The sequence below is a fragment of the Tiliqua scincoides genome, chromosome 8, assembly GCF_035046505.1.
Source record: "Tiliqua scincoides isolate rTilSci1 chromosome 8, rTilSci1.hap2, whole genome shotgun sequence".
In the NCBI taxonomy this organism is placed as follows: domain Eukaryota; kingdom Metazoa; phylum Chordata; class Lepidosauria; order Squamata; family Scincidae; genus Tiliqua; species Tiliqua scincoides.
In genome coordinates this window covers 34,239,927-34,265,482 of record NC_089828.1, presented here as the reverse complement: position 1 = coordinate 34,265,482, position 25,556 = coordinate 34,239,927, and the positions used below count along the sequence as shown (strand labels likewise).

General features: G+C 44.7%; 1 protein-coding gene across 6 annotated transcripts in view; it reads left to right on the top strand.

The window, feature by feature from the left end:
• NFIC (nuclear factor I C) overlaps positions 1–17,218 on the top strand; it is a 123,990-nt gene extending 106,772 nt beyond the window's left edge. For all 6 annotated transcript variants that reach the window (XM_066635811.1, XM_066635812.1, XM_066635814.1 and 3 more), the window contains one exon: positions 5,136–17,218. In XM_066635811.1, coding sequence (XP_066491908.1) covers positions 5,136–5,153 — 18 coding nt within the window. In that variant the 3' untranslated portion in view covers positions 5,154–17,218. The remainder of the gene's footprint in view (positions 1–5,135) is intronic.
• Positions 17,219–25,556: the final 8,338 nt, after the last annotated feature.

Here is a 25,556-nt window from a genome sequence, read left to right as displayed (position 1 = left end):
TTGTTGCGAGACCCTTGGTTCAAAGAGGGAACACCAGCTGAAAGGAAGGCCATTAGCTCAGGGTTGGAGTATCTGCTTTGCTTGGTGCAGATCTCAGGCTCAGTACTAAAAAAAAGTCCTGTCTAAAGAGCTGCTGCCAGTCAGTGCAGATGGTGGGTTGTGACAGATAGACCAGTGATCTGACTCTGTATAAGGCCATTTCAGAAATTCATCAGGAGCATCCAGAACTCAGTGGTAGAGGATATGCTTTGCATGCAGATAGTCTCTGGTTCAATCTCTTGTAGCACTGGGAAAGGTTCTTATCTGAAATCCAGATTTGAACTTCAACGTCTCCAGGAAGGGCTGAGAAAGGCTTCTGTCTGAAACCTTGGAAAGCCACTGCCAGCCAGTGTAGACAATACTGAGCTAGATGGACCATGATTTGAATTTTTCCCCAGCTTGTCCATGGAACTAGCCTGCCTTCCCAATGCCCCCCCCCCCAGCCTGATTTGCCCAGTGTGCAAATTCGTAACCCAAGCCTGCTGCATTTGCCTCCCTTCTGCCTTTCTCCTGTTGCATTAATAAAGACCTCCACCTGAGCTCTTGGTTACCCCTACTGTTCCACCCTGCTGAGAAAGCCAGGCCAAAGCTTTTTTTGAAGTCTTGCCCAACCTCTCAGAGAGCAAGCAGGGGAATTGAGAAGCTCCTGCCTCAGATTCACACTCATGAATTATTTGCAGCAACTGGTGCTTTGGGCAGCTCCTGTAGTCTGGCTTCTATGTGTATACTTTCTTCCTTTTGATGGCATTTGCTCCCGGCTCCTGGCTTGGCCCAGCAGGAAGAACCTTAGCTAGCAAAATGCAAAGTGCTCCTCCTGTATCTGGGTGTGGAGGTCAGCTGTTTCAAGCAGTTGCTGGGTCAAGACCCACTAAATGGTTAACAGACCCAAGAGCCTATACCACTATAGGCTCTTGTTGGTGTAATAAGAAATCAAGCTTTCCATATACGCTCAGATACTCCCTTCTCTAAGCCTAGTAGGTGCCAGCGCAACTAAAAAAACAATTATAACAAGCAGAAAATATCTGGTCATATTAAGCACTGGTGTCCTATGAAACCATTTCTTACATGGGTCCACCTAGCCCAGCATTGTCTTTTTTTTTTATAGGCAGAGGCTCTCCAGGCCTCAGATGCCACAGCCATTTCAGAGCATTGCACATAGACTTTCAGGCAGGCCACCTCACTAGGAATTCCTGCATCTGGGGGAAAAGGGGGCACATGCAATCTGAGGAATCTGTCCTGCAGCTTCTGGCCTTCCGGGGTGCAGTGTGAGAATGTATTTATACTTCTTTATTAAGGCATCAAACAGATAAAGCACAATGAAACAATTACCAATTTCAGAAAGTCAGCAGAAGTACACAAGTTAGTGGATTCTACAACTGGTAGCAGCAAAGCAGAGCTATTACTTCCCAGTCCTGCCTGTGGGCTTCCTGAAGGCAGATAACTGTACACACTCGGGGTATTATTATTATTATTATTATTATTATTATTATTATTATTATTATTAACAGTATTTATATACCGCTTTTCAACTAAAAGTTCACAAAGCGGTTTACAGAGAAAAATCAAATAACTAATGGCTCCCTGTCCCAAAAGGGCTCACAATCTAAAAAGATGCAAAAAGAACACCAGCAGACAGCCACTAGAAAAGACACTGCTGGGGTGAGGTGGGCCAGTTACTCTCCCCTGCTAAAAAGAGGAGCACCCACTTGAAAAAGTGCCTCTTACCCAATTAGCAGGGGTACAGGACTAGGTGGATCTTAGACCTGATCCAGCAGGGCAATTCTTAGGTTCCATGTGAGTCTGGAAAGGCAATCTTATGCTGCCCAGCAACAGACACAAACAGAATCTCCCTTGCTTTCTTTGATGGCTCCATTCCTGAAGCCACACGAAAGCAGAGCTGGTCAGTTGCCACACCCTTAGTGTGGTTTCTGTGGGCAGTGTGCCCTTTGAGCAACCACAATGCCTGTGACCTCTTTGATTTTCCAAAGCAAACCAGCAAATTATAGGGCACAGTTCTGTGGATCAGAGGAGCAAATGAAGGCTTTTTCATTGTGCACCTCTCCTTGGATGAGGCTGAGGAAAGGCTGGGCATGCGAGGGCTGAGGGAAGCTATAACTATTTCTACTTTGTGTTTACCAAGACTTTATATTTGGGATGTGTGTGTCATCCTCCTTCCCTCACTCTTGAAATTTTGCCCATCTCTTCAACACTTCTCTTTGCTTCTTTTGAGATTCCTCTGGCAGTTCTCATGAGCAAGAACCTCCAGATTTGTTAGCACCTCATATTGTGAGGCCCTATATGCAGATTTAAAATAACATATACTTCCAATCTACTAAAGCTCCCTTGGAATTTTGCTGTTGATCAAATTCATTAGGAACTCTAAACTGAGAGCCAGTGCACTGTGGTGGTTAGTGTCAGTTGAGGACTGAAGAGACTGGGTTCAAGACCATCCTCACAACAATCTTTACTGGGTAATCTTACAATGTCCTAGGAGCTATGGAGTAAGTCTGGTCAAGCACAGCGTTGTCTGTGCGTTGTCATTCCTGGGAATCTTAGAAATCTTTTTCTTGGCATGTGCAATGAAAGTACTGTAAGTTTCAAGTCCTTTATGGTTGCAAAGCTGTGCTTGAAAGTATGTAATGCCTGCTGAAATATAGAACTAGATCTAGATCTTGGAGCTAGAATGTGCTAAATAAGTTTCCAGTAATGAGATCATAGGTTCATAGCCCACATGATGCTCAAGCAATGATATATGTACAAACTATCTTCCCCATTCCCTTTCCCCTAGAGCAGCTCTTGATTTCCTTTAAAAACCTCTTCCAAGATTCTAGGGACCCTCAGGAATTGTGTGGAATGTAGTGTAGGGGGGAAGGGTTGTGAAGCAAGGGAGGAATCTCTGAAAACCACATAGAGGCAGCTGTTGCAAGTAGAGCTCATTTCATGGAAGCTCACCTAGGCATCATTTTTAGGGTTTCCCCCTTGCTCTGTATCCCACATTCCCAAGTAACCCCTAAACTCAGGAGTGGTTTCTTCAGGATACTCAGGAAACTGCCCTATGAGGGAAGGGACAGTAAGGTAGATTGTGTTCACACACTGGCATAGCTAGAGGGGGGGCAGCTCACTAAGTTTTGCAGGGAACGTCCCTGCAGCGTGCAAGTGGCTCGTCCCCTCCCCTTTAGAGCCATGTGGGCAGGGGGGAAACGGAGGTGAATGGCTCCCAAGAGAAGGGGGAGGAGCCGCTTGCACGCTGCTGGGAGGCTCCCTGCAAAACTTAGTGCGCCACCCCCCCTCTAGCTACGTCAGTGTGTTCACATCATTACACAAGTGCTACTTATGATGCACCCTGGATTTGGATACTTCAAGGTTGCTGACTAGACAGATTCATTTATGAAATTCTCTGCTACAAGGCATGGTGATGGCCACTAGTTTGGATGGTTTTGAAGGAATCTATGAGTGCATGAAAGTCTGAATATAGTCTTGAACCAGGATAGTTAAATAGAACCTCTGTGTTAATAGGCTGTCTATCTTTGAATAGCAGTTGATGGTAACAAACAATAGTGGGACAGGGCCATCAGCTTCAGACCACACTTTTGGTCTTCCTAGGTGATGTTTGGAAACAGAATGCTAGTTTCATCAACCTTTGGACTTACCAGCAAGGCAGTCAGTAACAGTCACACTGCCTTCAGCTTGATTCTGAATGGAGTTACGCAAATTGAACTATTCCCCCCCCTTCTGAGCTCAATTTTGAAATCTGACTCTTGTCACATTCTGATGACATCATTCAAAACAAGATTAAATCCAGGCGGTGCTTGTTTTCAGCTTCCAGCGCTAGAAGCTCAAGAGTTTTCCCCCCTCCTTCTAGCACACTAGGGTCATGCTTGTGTTTTTACCTTTTAGCTCACTTGTCATGCTAGCTATCTTTCATGAGAGCTTGGTGCTAGAAAACATGGTTGCCTCCATGAATAATGTTTTCCTATTGCTGTATTCCGAGGAAGCAATTGGGTTCAGCCATCTTTGTGCAGCAAATAGGGGAGGCGGTGAAGGAGGGGTTTTTGAACTTGGACAAAAGGAGGTATCTTTTCTTAAGATTTTAAAAGCATCATACTTTAAGGAAACTTTAATAACCATGAAGCAATGATGTAACATTGAGAAAACACTCTGAAGTATGTTCAACACAATTTTCCTTCCAATCTTTAATGCAGGGGTCTCCAAACTTTTTGGCCAGAGGGCCGCATCAAATATCTGGCATGGTTTTGAGGGCCGGGGAAAAAAAATTTAAATAAATTAGAGATGGAACTTAGATGAGTGAATAAATGAATGAATGGGCTCATTCATTCAACCTCTCTGGCCCTTAGAACACCCTCCAATCAGAGTACAATTCTGGTCATGTTCAGTTGAGTGGGCCAGAGGCTTTTAGGAGATAAGAGGTTGGCTGCGGGCCGGATAAAGGCTTGTCGCAGATGGCATCTGGGCCCCGGGCTGGGGTTTGGAGACCCCTGCTTTAATGTATGACTTTTCTAGCATGAGAGGCATGCTAGTAACTTCACTTCTGGCTAGCCAAAAAGGGAAAGCAGCCTCAGATGCCTCCTCCAACCCTCTTCCCTCATGATACATGCTCAGCAACATCTCAGGCACAAAATAAGCCCTGGGAATAGTAGTTTCCAGAGCAACTAATGCCTATGCTCAGGATTTAGGTACCCGAGGAAAATGATACTGAAGGTCTCTATTGTTTGAGATGCTGCCACTGAGCATGCAAGTAGTCAGGGAGGGAGGTGCACCAGCTCAAATTATGATTCAAGTCAGAAAAGAACTTCCAGGGGAAAATGTTACATTTGTCATAATGTGAGTGATTGTTATGAACCAAACAAATTTGAATTCTGAGCCAAGTGAGTACAAAATTTCGGCAACATCACAAAAAGTGATTTCTCTCTTCCTCCAAAGAGGAAATTGTTCTGCTCCAGAAATAATCATCAGGTTGCTCCTTCTCCACCCCAATTAAAACTCACTATGGATTAATATGGGGGGGGGGGCACAGCAAAGCAAGGTCACTTCCTGCCGAGTAATGCTCTTTGTCTTTTTTTTTTTCTCCCTGCCAGTCCTGGTATCTAGGCTAGTTGCAGCTTTCTTTGACCTTCACCTTCCTTTCCCCTGGGCTTTGGGCTTCCTCCGAGGAGAGTGTTGCAGCCCCCCTACCCACAGCCCAAATCTTGGTGACGAGAGAGAGAGAGAGAGAAAGAAAGAAACTTAACATCAACATCAAGAGACACCACAGATGGAAGGAAGGAAGGAAGGAAGGAAGGGGGGAAAGATTCAAGCCTCCTGGAAAAAAGTTTAAATAAAAAAGAACACACCCTCATCTTCCCCACCAACAGCCTTCTCCCTGACAGAGCAATCCTGAGCAGGCAGCAGTCAGATGGGGGCTTTCGACTGGAAACAGTTTGCACCTGTCATCGGAGGATGGACTACCTGCCACCATTGAAACCCTCTTGCCCGCTGGAATCCCACCTGCTGTGTTCTCAAAAGGGATGTATATGCAAAATTTTCTGATTATTTTTCCATCTCTTGTGAGTAGAGAAAAAAAAGAACAATTTAACCTGCACCTGCTGCAGACTCCCCCCTTCCTTTTTCTACGCTGGATTCCCTCCCCCAAAGTCTTTGGGGATGTTGGCAGTGTGACCAAGAGACTGTGGAATGGATCACCAAGACGGGTCAAGAAGTTGAGTGCAGACCTACCCTTAGACGTGGAGTTGGGAGATTCCTTCTCCCGAAAGATAAATGAGTGTCGCCTTTTAACCTGTATTTGCCCCCTTCCCACAAAAATCTATGCTTTGCTTTTGGATGGGGGCTTTCTGGGCCCCAACACCTACTGACAAGGTGTTAGCATGGCCGCTTGGGCAGAGTGGGAATGTGGCTTGTTTTCTGTACTCCTTTCCCAGAATGCTTTGCGCTTTTGTTGCCCAAGATGTGATCTTTGGAAAGGGTTGATAAGGGGAGGGGGTGGAAGTTGGGTTGGCAGAGACTGGAGTGGTGGGAGAAGGGACCAGATTCATGTCATGTAAATTGTTGGATCAGTGCAATCCTGGGCCGGGTGGACAGCAATGGTGGTGTAGTGATTAGGAGAGGGAGGGGTTAAACCTTGGCTGTGAATGTCAAGAATGAGCATAGAATGAAGGGGTGATTGGTGGAGAGGAATTGGGACGGAGTTGAGAAAGTTCATGAGGTGATATTGGAAACGCATTTTGCTATCTTGCTGCAAAATGTTAGCCAGCATGTCCAATATTCCCCCACCACACCCTCCCCCTAAGACCAGAGGTCTGTCTTTAACCTTTGCCTTAAAGTTAGACCCAAAGCTGAGATCTGGACTGTTCTACCCAGCTTGGCCTGCATAGAATCTGTTGGCTTGTTCTGTTCTGGGGGAGAGAATTGCACTGGGGGGGGGGGGGCTGGAGCGTGCAGTGTCCCCAGCCCTCTGGCCCTCGTCTCCACCCAACTTTTGAATCCTTGTTGAGACGTGGACAGCCAATTGGATGGAAAGCGAATGGGCTCCACACGGCTCCCATCTTGGTGGCAGTGTCATGGATCTGGAGAGAAAGGGGTTTGGCTGAGCCTAGCAGGGTAGTGAACCCTTTCCTCTCTTCCCCCTGCTCCCCCACCCTTGTGTACAAAGAGCTATGCATGCCATAGTTGACCAGCTATGAAACGATGGTGATTGATTGCTAATATGGATTGCACATTTTTTTTTGTAGGAAATGCACTTTGAAGAGGAGGGGAAAAAGAGATGTGAGGGTGGGTTAGGGGGAGGGTAGTCTCACATTGTGGTTTGTTTGTTTTTGTGTGTGCGTGTGTACATATGTGTGTGTGTGTGTGTGTGTGGGAAGAATTTCATGAAGAGATTATCCACCCACAGGGTCAAGGTGGTATAAAGGTGGGGCCTTAAACAGTCATGCAGGTGTGGAAAAAAGTCAAAGCTAAATTTGGTGGGGGGGAGCATGATAGGTCTCTTCATAGTTGTCCCCCTCCAAAAGGGCTTTATCCTCTTCTGCTCCCATAAGCCCCAGAGCGGAGCCTAGAAGCCATCTTGGACTGGTTCAAGTGCCTACAATTTATCGCTCCAGTCCTCCTTGCTGGGTCACAGTAAGTGGCGTTTCGTTTGAGACGAGACGCTTTGGGATGGGGCCAAGTCAGGCCAAGCAACAGAGCTCTGACCACATCACTTCAATACCGCCCTCTGCTGTAGCATTCCTAGAAAACACCAAAGTTTTAAACATCATGGACCAGACTCCGATCATCCTGGTTGATGCCAGAGCACTGGGGCTTTGGATCCAAGTCCTCTGTGAGGGCCAGGTGGATAGCGGCTCAAGTCAGCAGCAAGTTGGCTTCAAAAAGATCTTCCTCTCCAAGGGCTGGAGCCGTTAACTGCAACATTAAAACACCCAGAAGATTTTTTTTTTCCTCACTTTGTGTCAAAGCATTGGGATTGAGGAGAAAAATTGGTTCCGCTGAGGAATCTGTCCCAGAATCACCTCGCTGCGTAGATTTCAACCATGCGAACAAGCCAGCTAGCAAGGCCAGATGAGCCAAATAGAGTCACATTGAGCCTTTCCTCAGGAAACTCAAGAAAGTTCTGGAATCCACAAGCAAAAAACATTGTGCTGAACCTGAAGAATGATCCAGACTGCCCATTGGCCTAGATGCATGATGGCCAGTTTCTGCTTCCTTGAGAGCCACAGGAGTTGAGCCTACATTACTGAGAGTGCATCTGGACAACAGACTCAGACTGGTTTCCTGGTGGTTCCCTCTCCCTAAGGAGCCCTGGGAGCTGTAGCTCTGTGACAGACACTAGGAATTTCCACTAGAATTCTTGCCATTTTCTCCAAGCTACGTTTTCCAGAATTCTTTGGGGGAAGCCCTAGCAGTTAAACTGGTTTTACAAGCAAAGTTTGCAGTGTAGATATACCGTAAGACCAGGAAGCATTTTGTTCATGTGTTTTTAACAACAGAAAAGTGGAGGCATCCTCATGTCTCCTCCACTGTATCCTGATAACTTCCAAGCAGCAATGCTTGCTTCCAGTCACCAAGCCTCAAAAGGTTCAAAACAAAATAACTTTATTCAAGGTCAGCTTTATACCAAGGACTCCCTTTCAGGCCTCTAGCTCTGCAATAACTGACAAAATGATCAAGACATGGCCTGAACCTGGCCACAGAATCAGGTATAAATAGCTGCCTCTATTGATTTATTTTCAAATTGCTACATCCTTTCTCTTTGAAGGAAAGGAAAAGAAGCGAGCACTTTACACACAGTCTCTAAGGCAGTGATTGACCACCTTTCCCATCTCACGGCACACTGATAAGGCACTGAAATGGTCAAGGCCCACTACCAGTTTTTTGACAATTGACAAGGCACACCATACTGCCAGTGGTGGCTCACATTGGCCCTATTAATAAATGACTTTCTCCCAAATTTCTGTAGCACACCTGTGGACCACTCACAGCATACCAGTGTGCCATGGCACAGTGGTTGAAAATGTGACTCTAAGGTGAGACTCTAAGGTGAGCAGGTCTATTCACACTCTCCCACCTGGAGTGTATCTTGGCTTGGTGATTGAAAGCAAGCATTGCTGTTTGGAATACCCTGGATACCAAGTAATGGGAGTTCCAGATCCAGTTCTGTCTGTCGCTCCAGGCTTGTTCCAGGCATTCCAGTGTTCATTCCCATCTCCTAGCAAAGAGATCCAATTCTGGGCTGGCTTTGTGTTTTGATTCTCCTGCCACTTCAAACCACGTTGTGCTTCTTCAAATCTTCCCGCCATTGCTGAGACCGAATGAGACTTCAAATGAATGAAAAGGGGGTAAACCTAGCCAGGGAATTCCCCACCAATTTGGAGCTCCTTTGCCCCAACATCTCGCTTTGTGTGATGGAACCCATGAGTGGGTCTCCAGTATCCTTTCTCAGGCTGATCTCCAATGGGACTCTCATCTCTTCCTGTTCCAGAACCATTTGGTACAACTTCACAGCTGAAAAGCTGCAACCAAGAGCCCCCTCCCCACCTTGATTCTCAAAACAGCTTAGCCACTCTGTCTCTGTTGCCATGGCTGGCTGGTCATCATTGGGGCTTGTTTTTGCATATGCAAAACCTCTTCCCCACCCTCTCCTGTCCACAAAAGTCAAGAGGAAAAACAAAGACTTTGTTAGATACCCAAGCCCCTCAAGCAGAATTTGCCATCATGGGTGTGTGTGTGGTTCCATTGGCACTTGTTTACATCTCTGCACCTTGATAAGAACTATTAAAGCCAAGTGCAGCCAGGATGTGGGGGAGAGAATTGGGCAGGAGATCAAAAATGACCCCATCCCCCCCTCCAAACCATGGTCTATCTCCAAGCTGTGACTATACCACAGAGGCAAGGAGGGACTTCCTGTGGGAGGTTGATCCAGGAAATAAAACAAAGGTGAATATTTTAAAATATATCTATATATATATCTGCAATTGGTGGAGAGGAAATGTTTAAGGAAAAAAAAAAACAGATTAACCCATACAAATATAGATTGCATGGTGCTTTTTTAAACAGGAACTCATGTGACCTAGCTCAACCAATCAGCTGACTGAGAATGTGCATGGCAATTATACATAAAGGCTCTCTTTTACCCCACTCCCTCCCTCCTTCCCCTTCCTTTTCCCTTCTGTCCACCTCTATGAGGAACAAGAAAAAAAAATTCAGTTTCCTAATTTGCACGAGAAAAAAAAGAAAATACATTTTATACCACATAATGTGCCTTGCCTTCTACAAAATATGTATTAACTCTAATGAGATCACTGCACAGGTGTTGCTGCATGCTTAAAATGCGTGTATGGGGGGAAAAAAAGAAAAAAAGAAAGAAAAAAAGAGCTGGGGTGGGGGAGGTGTAGGGGATGGGAGGCATATCACTGTTGTTTTTAAAAATCAGCATTATGGATTGATGCGCGAGGATAGGGCAGGTTGCAATGGGGTAACTGAAGCGAGGTGGTGATTTTATTTCAGATTAGAAACTTGTTAATATGGATTGATGCTAAGGAGGGGAAAGGTTGGACAAAAGTGGTCTTTCCTGTTCTCTTCTGGGCTAGTCTCTGTCTTATACAGGGTGCATTTGGGCAACAAATGGCCCACTTGTTAAATTTATCTCTTACACGCATACACGCACACATAGGGGATCAGTAATTATAGGGGATGTCAGACACAGAACTCTAAACCTCCTAAGGGTTTTCCAGAGTTCCATGCAGGAAATGCCACAACATGCTGAGGACCAGAGAGCTGAAAGCAATTTGAAGGGAGAAGAGCAGTCTGCGTGTATGCATGTCTCACTTTCGTTCTGCTTAAACAGGTCTGGCAGGCTTTTGTTGTGTTTCCAAGTCCTATTTGAGCAGAGGCAATGATGGGGCAAGGAACAGACATGTGTCATGATGAGGTTAAAAAGGCTCTCTCAAGCCACTTTCAGTTCTCTTTAAAACAATTGTCTCCAACTGCAACCAAAACAGTTTAAAATTTAAGTTTGTAGGGTAAGATGCCACCCCCCACCAAGAGAGCAAAGGAAATGTCTAGGCCTGACCTTTCTATTTATTGGGGCCCCCGCTAAATATGAAGGTCACTCCATGCCAAAGCTTTCTGGCACCAGTTTGAAACAACCAGTCGTTTTTGAATAGCAGTTACGTGCACTTTGGTGGCTGATACTCCTCAGGGCTACAACTACCCTACTAACTTACATTACTTTTACCATTAAGGTTCCTCTCCTGTAAGGAACCCTGGAAGTATAATTCTGAAAGAAGGCACCCTCAGTGGTTTGAAAGAAGAGCCCTGCTAATTAAACCCGATGTCCACCTAATTCAGAACCAAATGCCTCTGAGAAGTTCTTAAGTGGAGCATGAAGGCAACAAGCCTCCTCTTTTGTTTATCCCTAGCAACTGGCATTCAGAGGTAGACTACCCCAATCACGGCGGTTCCATTTATCTCTCAAAACTAAACTAACATACTCCAGCTTTCTCTTGGGAAGTGGGGGGAGTTTGAACCAGCTTGAAACCTATTGTAGACATTCCCTAAGAAATTGATGATTCACATCTTGACTCTTACCATGCTTCTACAATGTCCTAATCCGTGCCAATTTGTGGTGGGGGCAGATATGTTTTATTCCCCATCCAAAGCCATGTTTTCTTTCTCTCCTGGACAGGAAGCAATTGGGGGGGGGGGAATATTCCCTGAACTATAAATCCCCTTCTGGCCTTGTCCCATGTCTTCCAGTTGTTGTAAATACAAATTGCACCAGAAAGAGGATTTCAAATATGCAATGCCCTCCTGTGCTTTTGCAGATAGATCTTTGAACGAAAACAATCATTCTCACTAGTCAAATGACCATGAAAGATTGGGGGATTCTAATTCCAGAAGCTTGGAAGGTGGGAGGCTTAGTTGAAGGCACAGAGAGGGGAGTTTCCTATACACTGTATTCTGCTTTTTAACTGACCAAAGTTGGCAATCGTAGTTTATAGGCTGTTTTGCTTTGTTTTTCCCATACTGCCTGCAACAAGTTACTGGAAAACGAAGGGCTTAATTCAAACAAAACTTTCTTCTTCTTCACCTTGGATCTGTCATTAATGACATCTGGCATAGAACAAGGAAGTATTGGAGTGTGCTTGTGTGAATGGATCAGGGCATAGATGCAACTGCAGAATGTGTTTTCCCAGAGATTCTTGCCTGGGGTGTGTGTGTTGTTGTTGTTTTTTTTTGCTTAGGTTTGAAAATGCTTCAGATACACAACTTGATCAGTTTTGAGATATTCTGTTCACAGACAGTGTTGGGAGAAACCAGGGGTGGAAAACTTAGTGCTAAAAAGTAGTTTGCCCAAACTGAGAAATATGGCCCTGAATTTAACTATTGGTTGTTTTTTTTAATGCATATTTAAAAAAAAAAAGTTTCAGAAGGCTAGATGTTGAGTCTTTTTGAAACTAGAAGCAGTGAGATGTGCTGGGACTTCCTTCACTTTGGTTGGGACACTTTGGTGTCCCATTTACTTCATTGTGAAAAAGGGCAATTGGGTGGGGGGTTGGATTAAGCTGGGGCAGATTCCCCTCTACATTTTTCTCACTCTCTTTCTGCATCTTGTCTTGTGGCACTTACCGCAAATCTCTATTTTCCTTCTCAGTTGGGACTTTTTCCAGACCGAACATTTTTTGTGGCAGAAAAGAGAATAACGGATGAAATGTGCTGGCTTTTTGTAATTATTTTTGCTTGCTTTGATTTGGCAGAGCAGCTGTGATGATGGTGTCGGGGTTTTACTATTTTATAAAAAGGAAAAAAAAAAAAAAGACTTCGTGGCAGTGGCTTATGGGAAAGTTTCAAGCAGACAGAATCTTCCCAAAATTCAAGAATCCTTTTGCCCTCCATTTCTCATTTGTGAGAAACACATGAAGTATTGTGCAGCTTGTCACTCTCTTTCTCCTGGCTTGTTTCTATCTTTCTTTCCAAGATCAATTCCCTTTCCCATCTCCCTTAACAGAACACCCCTTACAGTGGCGTCACTAGGGTTCGTGTCACCCGGTGCGGGATGCCAGCCCATCACCCCCCATGCAGTGAGCGGGGCAATACCCCAGGTGATGGGTGTGGTGATGTACCATCACTCCACACCCACTGTACCTCAAATGGCTGTACCTTTTGATAGGACAAAGATAGAACACATTCTGCATGAAATTATGTATTGACTGATATATAACATGATGGTATTATTCTTCCAAATTATTTTTAGTGATTTTGGTCACTAGTGGTGTCACTCACCCCCCCCCCCAGGGGTGTCAACTTACTAACACCTTATTGCAGCAGTTCTCAGACTTTTAGCACCGGGACCCACTTTTTAGAATGACAATCTGTCTAAGACCCACCAGAAGTGATGTCATGGTGAAAGTAACATCATCAGGCAAATTAAAATAAGTATAAATAATTAAAGTAAAACAAATAATTAAATAAGCAGAAGCCAGCCCTGTTCCACCAAGTGAATTTCCTCTGTAGCCTGCCTGTAATAACACCCCCCCCCCTCCAAAACCAGTAAGGTTTTCAGCCCTACCCAGTGCCCAGTTCAATTGAAGAACTTCTGTTTAAACCAGATCACTGTCAGGATCCACCTGGCTTTGCAAGTCTCAAAAATGTTCACATCAGCTGCAGCCTCTGTTTTGATCCTTTTTAGTGGGGGGGGGGGGAGGCTGCCTTCTGGAGCACTTGTTTAACTCCAGGTGCATAGGATCAGGACCATTCTGGTAGCCTTGCATTCTCCTTCACCTGATCTTCCACACCAGCCAAGGCACGTTTGCTTACTTGACCTTGAGTTGACTAAACTTGACCGTGAGGCTTAGTTTCGCTTTCCATAGGGCTCAATACATTCATCTGCTTGGAGGAAGATATTTCCTTCTCAGGTGTTTTTGGGGGCTGCATTCTTTGGATCAGGACCATTCTGGTGTTGTTGGATTCCTCTCAGCCTGCCCTTTCCAATGGTCTAAGGCACGTTTGCCTACTCATGAGTAAATGTGCGATATGGCTCACTTTCACTTTCCATAGGGATCCATGCATTTTTTGTTCTCCAGTTTTTTGGCCATAACGTTTGACAGAAAGGAGATATTTCACTGTGGTTTTTTGCATTGCATTCCTCTCGAATTCCGCATCCAACAGTATATAACATGATGGCATTACTCCTAACCACTGCGATTTTAGCGTTTCAACCCCCCAGTGCCTGTCACCCCCCCATGCACATCACCCAGTGTGGTCCGCACCCCCCACACCTCCCTAGCGACGCCACTGACCCCTTATAATCCAAATTTTCAAAGGGTGACCCTGTTCAGTCTCTTGCACCTAGCTACAAGGACAAAAACTCTCATGGCACACTGAAGTCTCATCGATTTATTGGGGTGTGAGCCTTTCAAGTTTAGAGAGCCCCCATTGCATGTATCTCACTACAGAACGCAATAGCCCTGCCTCTGAGGCATTAATGCTAAGTTAAGGACATAAGAAAAGCTTTGCTGGATCATCCCAGCTTCCTGTTTCCCATAGTAACCCTGGTAAAACTTCCCTGGCAAGGAAACCCCCAAGCAGGGCATTAAGGTAAGAGCCCTCCCTCTCTGTGCCACAGCAACTGGTACTCAAAGATAGACTCCTTCTGAACCTGGAGGGTCCACTTAGCCATCATACCTAATAGCCATTGATAGTTCTCTCCTCCTGAATGTGATTGATTAAAGGCAGCTATTGCTGCATCTCAAGCTAGCAAATTCCAAACATTAATTCTGCATAGTCTTTCCTTAGGCAATCCTGAATCTGCTGCCCATCAATTCCTCTATGTAACCCCAAATTCTAGTATTATGAGAGAAGAAAAAAAATTTCTCTGTCCACCTTCTCCATACCATACATAAATTCTACCTTATATTGCCAACTGGTAGCTTATGAGCTTCAAGTCTATCCTCCCAAGTTTTTGTCCAGGTAGATTTAAAATTGTCTTCAAAAGTAGCACAGCTGATATTCCATGATTGCAACAATACATTTCTTTGGTTGGTGTATGGAAACACCACAATTGTGCTGTCATTCATGTGCTTGCTAGTGCTAAGGTCCTTTATTATTGGTTGTCCCATAGAATCTGACCATCCCTGAAGAAAACCAGAAGTAGATATTAGCCATATGGGTTCTATTCTAGACTTCTGCAATGAGAGTCTGAAATGTTGGTCAAATGAGGTGGAGGCATGGTTTAGATTCTGCACCTAGCACAGATTGACTTGAGAGCCAACCAGGTTTATCCAGTTCCCCAATCAGGAAATATTCCAAGAATGCTGAGCGGACCCAACTATTGTACGATCAAAAAAAAAAATTAGATTAATATCTCAGGCACACTATTTTACTTTCTGAAGTAAAATTTTCTGTAGTAAAAACTGCTCCCAACTTTTATGGAGTCCAAGCTCAGTATTTCAGACCTGCTCTAGAGAAATGCCAGTTATCTCATCAAAGCTCTTTTGTGCACCCTTCAAAAGCTTTTGACCACTGATATCTTTTCAATATTGGAAACGGTGGAACCAAATTGACTCAGAATTTTACTTGGGCTGAAACGCAGTGTTTACGTCCAGTTCTAAATCATATCACTGTTGTCCACCATTTTTGTGAAGAGGGTCTTCAGCAGCCCTGGACTCTAGTGGGACATCAGTGAAGATCTCATGATGAAATCTTCAGCAGCCAAACTCCTGCATTAATGGTGTTGTTTTTTTCAGGTCATAAGCAATATCCACCATTGAGAAATTGTTATTAAAATTCTTTGTTTCTCTTTAAATCACATGTCTGGGACCTCCATACAAACTGGGACCTCCCTATCAAGACAAATTTGCTGACTACTCAACTCTTTTCCAATTAATGATGCCCTGAATTAAGTTGACCAAGTTGCTCCCAATTTCTTTTGACACATTTTTCTGTTTCTGCCTTTTTCCTTGGTGCCCACCTCCTCAGCAGTTACCTCCTTTCATTTTTTCATATCATAAGAGATGTCCTGGGGAAGGATCCTGGGGTGTTTTTGAGGCTTGCCACACTCCACATTACAACGACAGCTGCCCAAGCCACTGCCTGCGGAAAGATTGACTTTGTTTTGTGAGAAAACATTTGTGTGAAAAGCATTATGGGGTGGGGAGGGGATTAGGGTTGTTCTATTTTTTTATTTTTTTTGTTTCGTTTTGGTTTATTGAGAATGTGTTTAAGCTTTGGGGGGGGGTAGAAGTCTTGATTTCCTCCCCTCCCTTTTATTTGTATTTGTATCTCTATTATAGCAATTTCTTTTGTTGAATTTTTCAAGCTGGACATGGGAGATGGAAGCAAGTGGCATCTCATTGTGGGAGATCTATGGAGGGCCTTTCCGAAGGGGAAGGGCCCTTTTTTCCAAAAGTGCAACAACGCTGTTTGTGCACGTATAGACTAGTTTGTGGAGGAAATGATGTGAAAATACAGTCGTTGGTGTCTTTTAAAGACTAAAGAGCAGTGATCAAAAACAAATGGGCAACACTGAAGCAGTGTGAATTGCATGGAGGGGGGTGCCTTGCATTATCCCAATCCCCACATAGATGGGGTGTCTTGAAACTCTGAAGTCAGAGACTGGTTGTGGGGAAGTTGCAGAACTTGGAACCTGAGCTGCAGCAATTGAGATAGAAGGGTCTCTGGGTAGATCAGTGAGAGCAGAGGGCTCCTGGCATTTACATCTGGCCTAGCCAGGCCAGAAGCTTCAAGCTATCTGTCAGTTGTAGGTGCCAATGTGGCATGCTGCTGTTCCCTTCCATAACTCCAGACTTCTAGACACAAGGAAGCAAAAATGCCTGATGGTGGCATCACTCTTGATTGTCTGTTGCAACTACTGCAGGGAAGAGAATCCCCCCCACTGACCATCCACACCCAACTGATGAAAGAGAGGCCAGCAGCACAGTTTGCTAAGAAAGATAAGGGTCTGAGATGGGAGTGTTGGATGGCTTCTTGGGACATCCTATGTCCTTGCCTCAGTGCATGCAAGCTAAATCAGAAATGTAGTTTCGACTTGGATTGTTAGGAATTTGTCTTCAGCCCCTGTCAATGTAGATATGCAGTATAAATGCACTGTCTTACAATTATATCGATTAAAAAAATTGGAAGTTCAGGAAGTTGAATACACCAGCCTTATACATGTATGCAAAGCAAACTTGATGTGGTTGCACAAGGGATTGCACTAAGGTTCTTTGTGAATGGTGTTCTATCCATTCACAGGAGCACACGTGTGCAGGAGTAACAGCCCAATCCCATGCATTTCTGCTTGGAATTAAGCCCCGTTGTATTTAGTGGGGCTCACTCCCCAGAAAGGGCATACAGGATTGCAGCGTAAAATACCAAAGATGGCCAGAGGTGGAGAGAGCATATTTTTGGTTCATATATCCTACTTCTTCTGTCTTAAGGGAGTACATCACCTGAGAACTCTCCATTTGTTTTATGCTCATGCATCTGCCAAAAACAAAACTGAAAGATGCTGTCAAACCCCAGTCCTATCAGTGGTCTCTGACAATACACTTTTATACTGGAGAAAAGGTTCAGAATCCCAATATCTGGCAAATATCTCTCTCTCTCTCTCTCTCTCTCTCTCTCTCTCTCGCTCTCTCTCTCTCTCTCTCACACACACACACACACACACACACACACACACACACACACATCAATCAGCTATATAAATTATTATAAATTATCCACGAGGATCAGAATACTTGTGTTTGTCAGCAAAACACTGCACAAAAAACCTTGTTGCGATTTTACATACAACTGCATCCAAATTGCTTTGCTGTCGTGTTTTGTCCATGTATTCATGCATGCATGCTTCAATTCCAGATTTAATTCTAGAAATTCTCCTAGTTCTCACCTGATCCAGACACTGTGTCCTTTGCAGTAGCAATGCAGGGGTGTCCCACCCTTACGGCAGGCATGGTTCAAGATGCAAAAGAAACTGTCACAGGTTAAGCAGCATCCACTGGAATTATTCTCCACACTCAAAACGTATCAGTGTTGAAGGTAGCACTTAGCGTTGCTGGTTTATGAAATAGCAACTGATAAAAAAAGAATCTGGAAAACCAAAGCACCTTATTCATTTACATCGGAACAATCTAGTCATGCTGCTAAAACCTTTTTCCCCACCATCTTTAAGATGGTGCTGCCAGAGAGGTCACAGAAGCCAATGGTCTCCAGTCCCAATCAGACCATGGCGTGGGGGGGGAGGGAGGAATTGCACTATTTTATGCAACAACACAAATATCCTGCTTCTTTTCGAATCTCTGCCTCCCAGCCCCAGCGGCCACTGACGTGGGAATGCTTCGAAACAAGTCGGAGGAAGAGTGGTGATGAAACTTTCTTGTTGTGCTGCACAGCAGAAACAGGGCCAGATGAACTGTGGTGCTGAGTACTCCACAGACTATGATGCAGAAGCTTTGCCGGGGTGAAGACAATGTCTTCCAATGGGAATCCTTGCCTTGGGATGTTCTTGCCATTTCCTTGCAAGTTTGCAAGCTGCCCCACCCCAGTCATTTAGCAAGAATGACTGAGTTCCCACCAGCCGGGAAAACTGTAAATACTGGGCTTGCGTAGATGGTCATATTTTCTGAGACTTGGAAGCCACCTTGTCTTCCTTTGCAGAACAGCACAGCAGCTGATTGTTGGTAGAATTTTATTTCAGAACGGGAGGAAGGAAGGAATGTGAAGAAGTTTTTAGTCTTTCCTCTGGATCCAAGATCAGGTCTTTAGTTTTGATTCTTTTGGCTCTTAATCAGTTCCTTAATTGCTTAGATGACTCGCCATTCAGTTTTAAGATTGAGGTTGTGCCGTCATGCATCCAAGTAGGAATCGAGTTAGATATAGGTGCCATCCTGACCACAACTTCTGGGGTTTCCCCCTTCCCTTAGATTACAAGAGAAAGAAAAACAAGCATCCGTCTATCAAAAATCTGCCATTTTCTCTATGTGAGAAAGATGGCAACTAGGCTTGCCCCAGCTGAAGCTGGCCCCCAGGAAAAGATAGCTTGTCCCTTAGTTACCAGAGGCAAGGGAAGGAAAACAGTTGAGGGAACTCTGCTCATCCCCACCTATATCCTGCAAGGAAAAAAAATGATGTCTGTGGTCACCTAGTGGTGTTTTTTGAGTCGCCATACGTGACCAGCTGAACATTTCATTACAAACCTATTCTAGACAATCAAGAGGTGAGATCAAGGGTACCATCGGCAGCCTTTCTACCAAGGGGGAAGGTGGGTCATGAGAAAGAAACCCTGTGAGTTTCAAGACTGCCGTGCTTCTGCCAGAAAGACCATTTGGAAAGGTACTACCAGAAAGTTTCTTGTCTGTTGGCTCTAGCAAAAAAGGGCGCTCAGCCCTGCTAGTTTTTCCTTCTACACAGGGTGAGGTTCAGCTCTTGCCCACTTTCTCATGCACTACATATCTCCCTAAGCATGGAAAAGAAAAGACATTTCTGAGGTTTTTTTTAAAGGTTCTCGTTGGTATTTAGATGGGGAGGGAATAGTGTACATATTATATTTACCCGTATGGTGCTGTTGTGAATCTCTCTTGCCACTTTGGTGACTTTGTTACCCAGATCTGATGTGCACAGGGCCCTATCCCACCAGTGACTGTACCAGACAGTATGGCTTATAATTATATAATAATTATAAACCATATAACATGGCCCAGATGATATAGCTTCATAAGAATAGGGGAGCTTTTTAGACAGTTATTGGCAGGTGGAAAGGGCAAGCAGGGAGGTGCGGGCAGGCAGGCAGGGTCTCAGTAGACAATCCTTCCTTGTGAGTCTGAAATCCTGCAAAGTAGGTGGGATGGGGAGAAGTGTATGTTATACACACAGAGAGAGATTTTTGCAATATTATATGTTTATTAATTTGCTGCATTTTTTAAAAAAACTTCCTTTGCACAACTTGGATTTTTGATATTGTGTCTCTTAAGAAAAAAAGAAATTTGGAGGGGAATAAGGAACAAAATGATGTAATCTAAATTTAGAAGTTGAAAATAAGTGGTGGGCAATGCTGTCTCCAGTGGGCGTATGGAGCTGGGAGGCACTGGGCTGGTATGTGGTTTAGCTCTGGCAAAATATTGGTGGCATGCTAAAGACCGTAATGTAAAGACCAGCCCGGAAACATGGGAGATGAGAAGAGAGAGGTGATGCATTTGAGTAGAAATTCAGCACTTTCAGGCCCTCTCCTAGGAGCGATCTAGTGACTGTACTGCCCAGTTCTAGGGGTATTTTGTTTGTTTTTAATTTCAGAATTAAAATCCCACTGACCTCAGTGGGGTTTATTTGGCAGAAACTGCGCATAGGATTGGTGCGTTGGTCTCAAATAATCAAATTCCAAATCGTAGCAGCCTGTTTTGCCTGGGTATGAAACACCTGTTTTTGTTCATGACATGAAACATGACAAATACAAATCAAATTGAATCTGGTTTAATGGCAGTGGCTTATTTTTACAGGGCCTAGTACATTTGTGAGAGCATGGAGAATACTCTGCTCAGGATCCTTCCATGGAACTGGTAGAAAGGATGAGCCGTCACTGTTAAACAGGATTCAAGCCTGTTTAGGTTTGCACCGTCACATCAGAAGCTTTCCAGCTGGGAAGTTGTGTGTATGTGTGCGTATATACATTTTCCTCCCTAGGTGCATGAATGCCCACTGCTAGATCATCTCCCCCTTTTCCTGCCTGGGCCTCCCGGCCCCTGAAGTGGTGCACCAAATGGCAGACCACGCTGAGTGGTGCCCCAGCCATCACTTCTCTCACTTCCTGGATTCAAAAGAAAGAAGGGGAAAGTGAAAGAGGAACCGCAGAGGAGACGTGAAAGAGATGCTAGAGTGTCTCTGAGACCCTAGCCTTCTACACTCGTCTCCTCCACGTGTCCTCTTTTGGAATCCAGGGAGTGGGGAGAGGAGGAGGATGAGCGCTGAAGTTGGGTGGCCGGAGGCAAGCACTCATTACCAGTCCCCCACCTGAGGGGGCAGGCTAGCCCTGTATGAATGCGGTTCATTTGAAAAGAAAATTATCTAGAACTGGTACAAGGTCTCTGTGGGACCTCCTACTCTACACACTCTGATTTTCTCATCCCACCTTCATTTGGAGCAGGACCTTGATTCTTGCATGATGTTGAAATTTGGAGACTGAGTAGACCTGAATCTACTGTTTGTTACCATCAGCAATATTACAAGGCTGATCATTGTACCCACACAAACAAGGAAGAGAAGCCAGCAGGAGTATGAAATACAACATACCAAAAATATGATTTAAGCTGTGCCTCTTAAACTATACTGCTGGTTTGTGATTCCTTTTAAAAAAATCCCTTTGTTTCTTCTCTTCCACTCTGTAATCTGTGGCATGTCCATTGTCGTCGTTGTGCCCCCCCCCCCCGATTCCAAGGCCTCAGATTCCAGCTTGGGACAGGAAATAGGATCTCTCATATATCCATTTCTTGCTGGAGCAGTGCTATCAAGAGTGTATTGAATAAGCAGGACTTGATCATGGATGGGGTGGGCGAGGCAGCAATTTGCCATACCCCATCTGCTTTTTGCATGCATTAGAACTGTGACCTATGTGTAATCCTATGCAGGCCATGTGATCCTATGCAGGTTTACTCTGAAGTACATTGCATTATATTCATTAGGGTGTACTTCCCTGAGAAGGGTACCTAGGTTTGCAGCCTAAAATAATCTTGTGCTGCACCCTTAAATGCATGATTAGGGAACAAGGCCCATTGAACTCCCCCTTCCACTACCTTGACAGCACTGCCCAGCTCACCCACATTCCCCACCACCTTTTGACACACATCTCCTTGAGCAGCTGCCATTCACGCCGGGGAGTATCTGTATCTTCCGGGGTTTATTTCCGTTGTCATTGTGCAGTCTGGAGGAGGAGGGTGAGGAAGGCAGTGTTAAGGGGAAACAAAACGCAGAAGTGTTTCCCAAAGGTATGCTGAAATCTGAGTGACATTTTTTTTAAATACCCTCCCCCCCCCCAAGTCTTTCTCTTTTTTGTATTTCTAATTTGGAGTATGTTTCTCCTAAAACACACATACACTCACACATCTTCATTTATATTTTACCAATGTTACAATACTAGTTATTCTCTTTCTCGCTTCTCGCTTGCTACATCACATTAACACAACCACGAAAAAAAAAAACACTGACACACCAGGGAAGAATGAGCTGGGTGGAGATCACCAAGGGTGGCTTAGGAAATGGGTGAGTCTATACCACAGCCTTAACTTGATTTAGTTATGTAGGGATGCGCGGATTCCTTCCATTTCACCACTGCCCTGAGATGCCAAGATCCCTTTTGGGTTTGTTCCACTTGAATTCCTGCAGGACTTCCAGATTTTGGAATGGAGGGAACTGATTTTGCACCTGCACCCTAAATTGGGGAGAAAAAGAAATACAAAAAATATCAAATTTGGGAAAAATTAGTCCCGGCTTTAAAAAAAAAAAAAAAAAAGCTTCTACAGTTGTGCTATTGTGCAATTGTACAAATAAAAGAAATTAAAAATTGGGTTGCCATTTGGGGGTGGGGAGAGATAAGTTTTAAAAATTTCCTTTTAGTGTTTGTGTGGGAGGAAGGGTTCTGCAAAAAACAAAACAAAAAAAACCTGAAAGAGGCCACCCCCTCCCCCTCACCTAACTTGCAAAATTCCAGAAATGTTACATCTGGAACAATAATGAATTCATTTTTAGAACATTTTGAGATCTGCTGTAGTAAACATATCCAATACTGTGCAATCTGGGCCGAAATCTGGCAGAGGAGGATTCCAGAAACATCTCTATTGAATCCTGGTTCAAAATGCTTTAATGCTTAAGTTGGTTCCTTCCCCCCCAAGGAACTATAGTTCTGTGGGTGGGGTTTAAAGTTCTGTATTAGCCCATCCACCAAACTACAGTTCCTTGGATCCTTTCAGAGGGAAGCCATGACAGTTGTTGGTTTTCTATCAGCGTAAAGGACACAGTGTTGACACACCAAGAAACTATTGACTGCATGCAAACCAAGACCTCCTCTTTCCAATGCAATTTATCAATCTGGTCCTCCAAATGCATTTCAACAAGGCTACCCAAGGCTGCTCCCTCTCTGTTTTCCAAATGTCCCCCCTCCCCACCAGCTCATCTCCCTGGTGCGCTCACGATATTTGAGTCTAGCATTTGTATGCATTACTGTTAGTCAATACGCCTACCTTTTATGTACCATTTACTGAAAGCTGAGTCTGGTTTTTTTCTTTTCTTTTAATTTTTTTCCCCTATGCAAAAGGAAAAAATAATAATAATAATCCAAAAGGACTATTTCAAGAAAAAACTATAGAAAAAAAGCAGAAAAAAAAGAAAAGAGGAAAAAAATAATTAAAAAAATGTATAAAAAATTAAATAAGCTATGCTTTCAACTGTCGTGCTGCCTCCGTGTCTCATTTGGAATGTTCCAGAAACCTAACCACTCCAGTGATGATTGGCTTCTGAGCTCTGGAAATAATTTTCTCCATTGGGCTAGATGCTTTTCCAAATGTTCTGGCTTCAGATAAGCTCCTAAACTTTGATGTATGTGCTAAGTGGCTGCTGTGAGTTGCAGAGGATTCTGAGAATTAGGGTGCAATCCAGAGGTGCCCTTGGGCCGAAGCAAGTCCCTTGCGCCAGCCCAGGAGGGTCGCAAACATGCTGTAAGGCACGTTCACGCCTCCTTGAGAGGAAGCCAGGCCAGTGCGCCAAGAAGCGTCGTCCTGCAGAGGCTGACGCAAACCTCTGTGCCGGCTTCCTCTGTGCCGGCCCAGCTGGGCCGACGCAAGGACAAAAGGTAGGCAGGGGGAGGTGAGGAGGAGGCAGGAGGGAGGCATTCCTGGGCAGGGGGAGGGTGGCCGATGGCAGCCCTAGGGGCAGGCGGGGAGCAAGAGGCAGGGCTGGAATCCTGCAGTTATGCCAGATCCCAACCTCAATTCCCGGGGAGAACGGAGCGACTTCAAGTCACTCTGCTCTTCTCAGACTTGTGCCACCTCAAGAGGTGGCGCAAGTTCAAGGAGACCCATGGGACCAGCAGCCCTTACCCAGGGGTAAGGGAAAAAGTTTCCCCTTGCCTCTGGCTGAGCCACTTATGGCCACAATCCTCTTGGCTTGCCTGTTCCAGTGCAGGATAGGATTGTGCCCTTATTCTGTGGAATGTGCTCAGGAATGACCTATGCCTTACATGGAACAAAGGATATAAGAATAGTCCTGCTGGATCAGCTCAGGGAACTACCTAGTCCCAAGATTCTGGTTTCCATAGGGGCCAGCCAAATATCTGCAGGAAATGCACAATCTCTTGTCCTGTTCATTATATCCAACATTTAGTAGTTGGAGGTAGACGTTCCATTTGATTTTCATAAGAAGTGACTCAGACCAGCATCCAGTTTTCAAAAGCCATCCATGTGCCTGCAGGAAGCCCACAGACAGGGCATGAATGTACAGGACATATCCCTCTTTGTTCCCTGTATATGTTATTTAGACCTCTGCTTCCACTGCACACAGAAGTTCCATGCATAGCCCACACCAAATGCATGTTTACTTGGATGTGAGTCTTACCACATTCAACTGGAACTACTGCATGTAGATCAGTGGTTCTCAAACTTTGTATCACTGGGACCCGCTAACATATTTGACCCACTAACCCACTAACAATAAACTTTTATTATTCCCCTTAATGTTGCTGGGCATATGCTCCTCAAAGCCTTTCTTGGCCCTTGGTATCATCTTTTTACATTTATTTTGCTAGAGTTTGTGTTCCTTTTTATTTTCCTCATTAGGGAAAGATTTCCATTTACACAAAGAAGCTTTCTTGCTCTTTACAGTCTCTTTGGCACCCTCCTGGACTTAATTGAGCCATTCCTCCTAAATAAATAAATAAAATTGAGCCATTCCTCCTTTGTAGTACATATTTCAGCTGGGCCTCAACTATTGTTATTTTAAACAGTCTCCGTGCACTCTGGAGAGATTGGACTCTTTTTACCTTCCCTTTCAGCTTCTTTCTACCAGAAGTCTCCTCAAGTGAGGGTATTCCACCCTTTGGAAATCAAGGGTTTTCATGTCAGGTTTGCTTGGCACTCTTCCCTGGACATGCATGGCAAAACAGATCATAGCATGGTCACTGTTCCCCAGTGGCTCAGTAACAGTTACACCTCTCAGCAGCTCCTGGAGTTGGGGATGAGAAGTGAGGTGGTCAAGTTTGCAGGTGACACTAAGCATTTCGGGAGGGGCAGAAGGAATTGTGAAGAGCATCAGAAGGTTTTCTCCAAACTAGGAAAAAGGGCAGCAAAATGGCAGGCATACTTCAATGTAGGAAAGGAAGGAAAGGTCCCCTGTGGAAGCACCAAGTCATGACTGACCCTTGGGGTGATACCGCTTCTGCAGCGCTTTCATGGCAGACTATAAGCAGGGTAGTTTGCCAATGCCTTCCCAGTCATGTCACCTTTCCCCCAGCAAGCTGGGTACTCATTTTACCACCTTGGAAGGATGGAAGGCTGAGTCGACTTCAAGCTGGCTACCTGAGATCCCAGCGTCCTACCACTCTGCCTCACACAAGGCTCTTACTTCCAAGTAAGTGTAAAATAATGCACATCGGGGCAAGAATTCAAAACTTCACATATACACTAATGGATTCTGAGCTGTGTGTGACAGATCAGATCTTGGTTGCTGGTGGACATCTCTGTTAGAGTGTCGACCCCGTATGTGGCATCTGTGAAGAAGGCCAATTCCATTCTTAGGGGCTGAGAATAATGGGACTGAGAATAAAGCAGTCAATATGATTGTGTCATTGTACACATAGATGGTAATGCCACAACTGAAGTATGGCAAACAGCTCTGGTTGCCACATTTCAAAAAGAATATAGAGGAATTGGAAAAGGTGTGAATGAGAGCAACCAAAATGATCAGTGGGCTGAGGCACCTCCCATATGAGAAAAAGCAACGGCATTTGGGGTTCTTCAGTTCCAAAA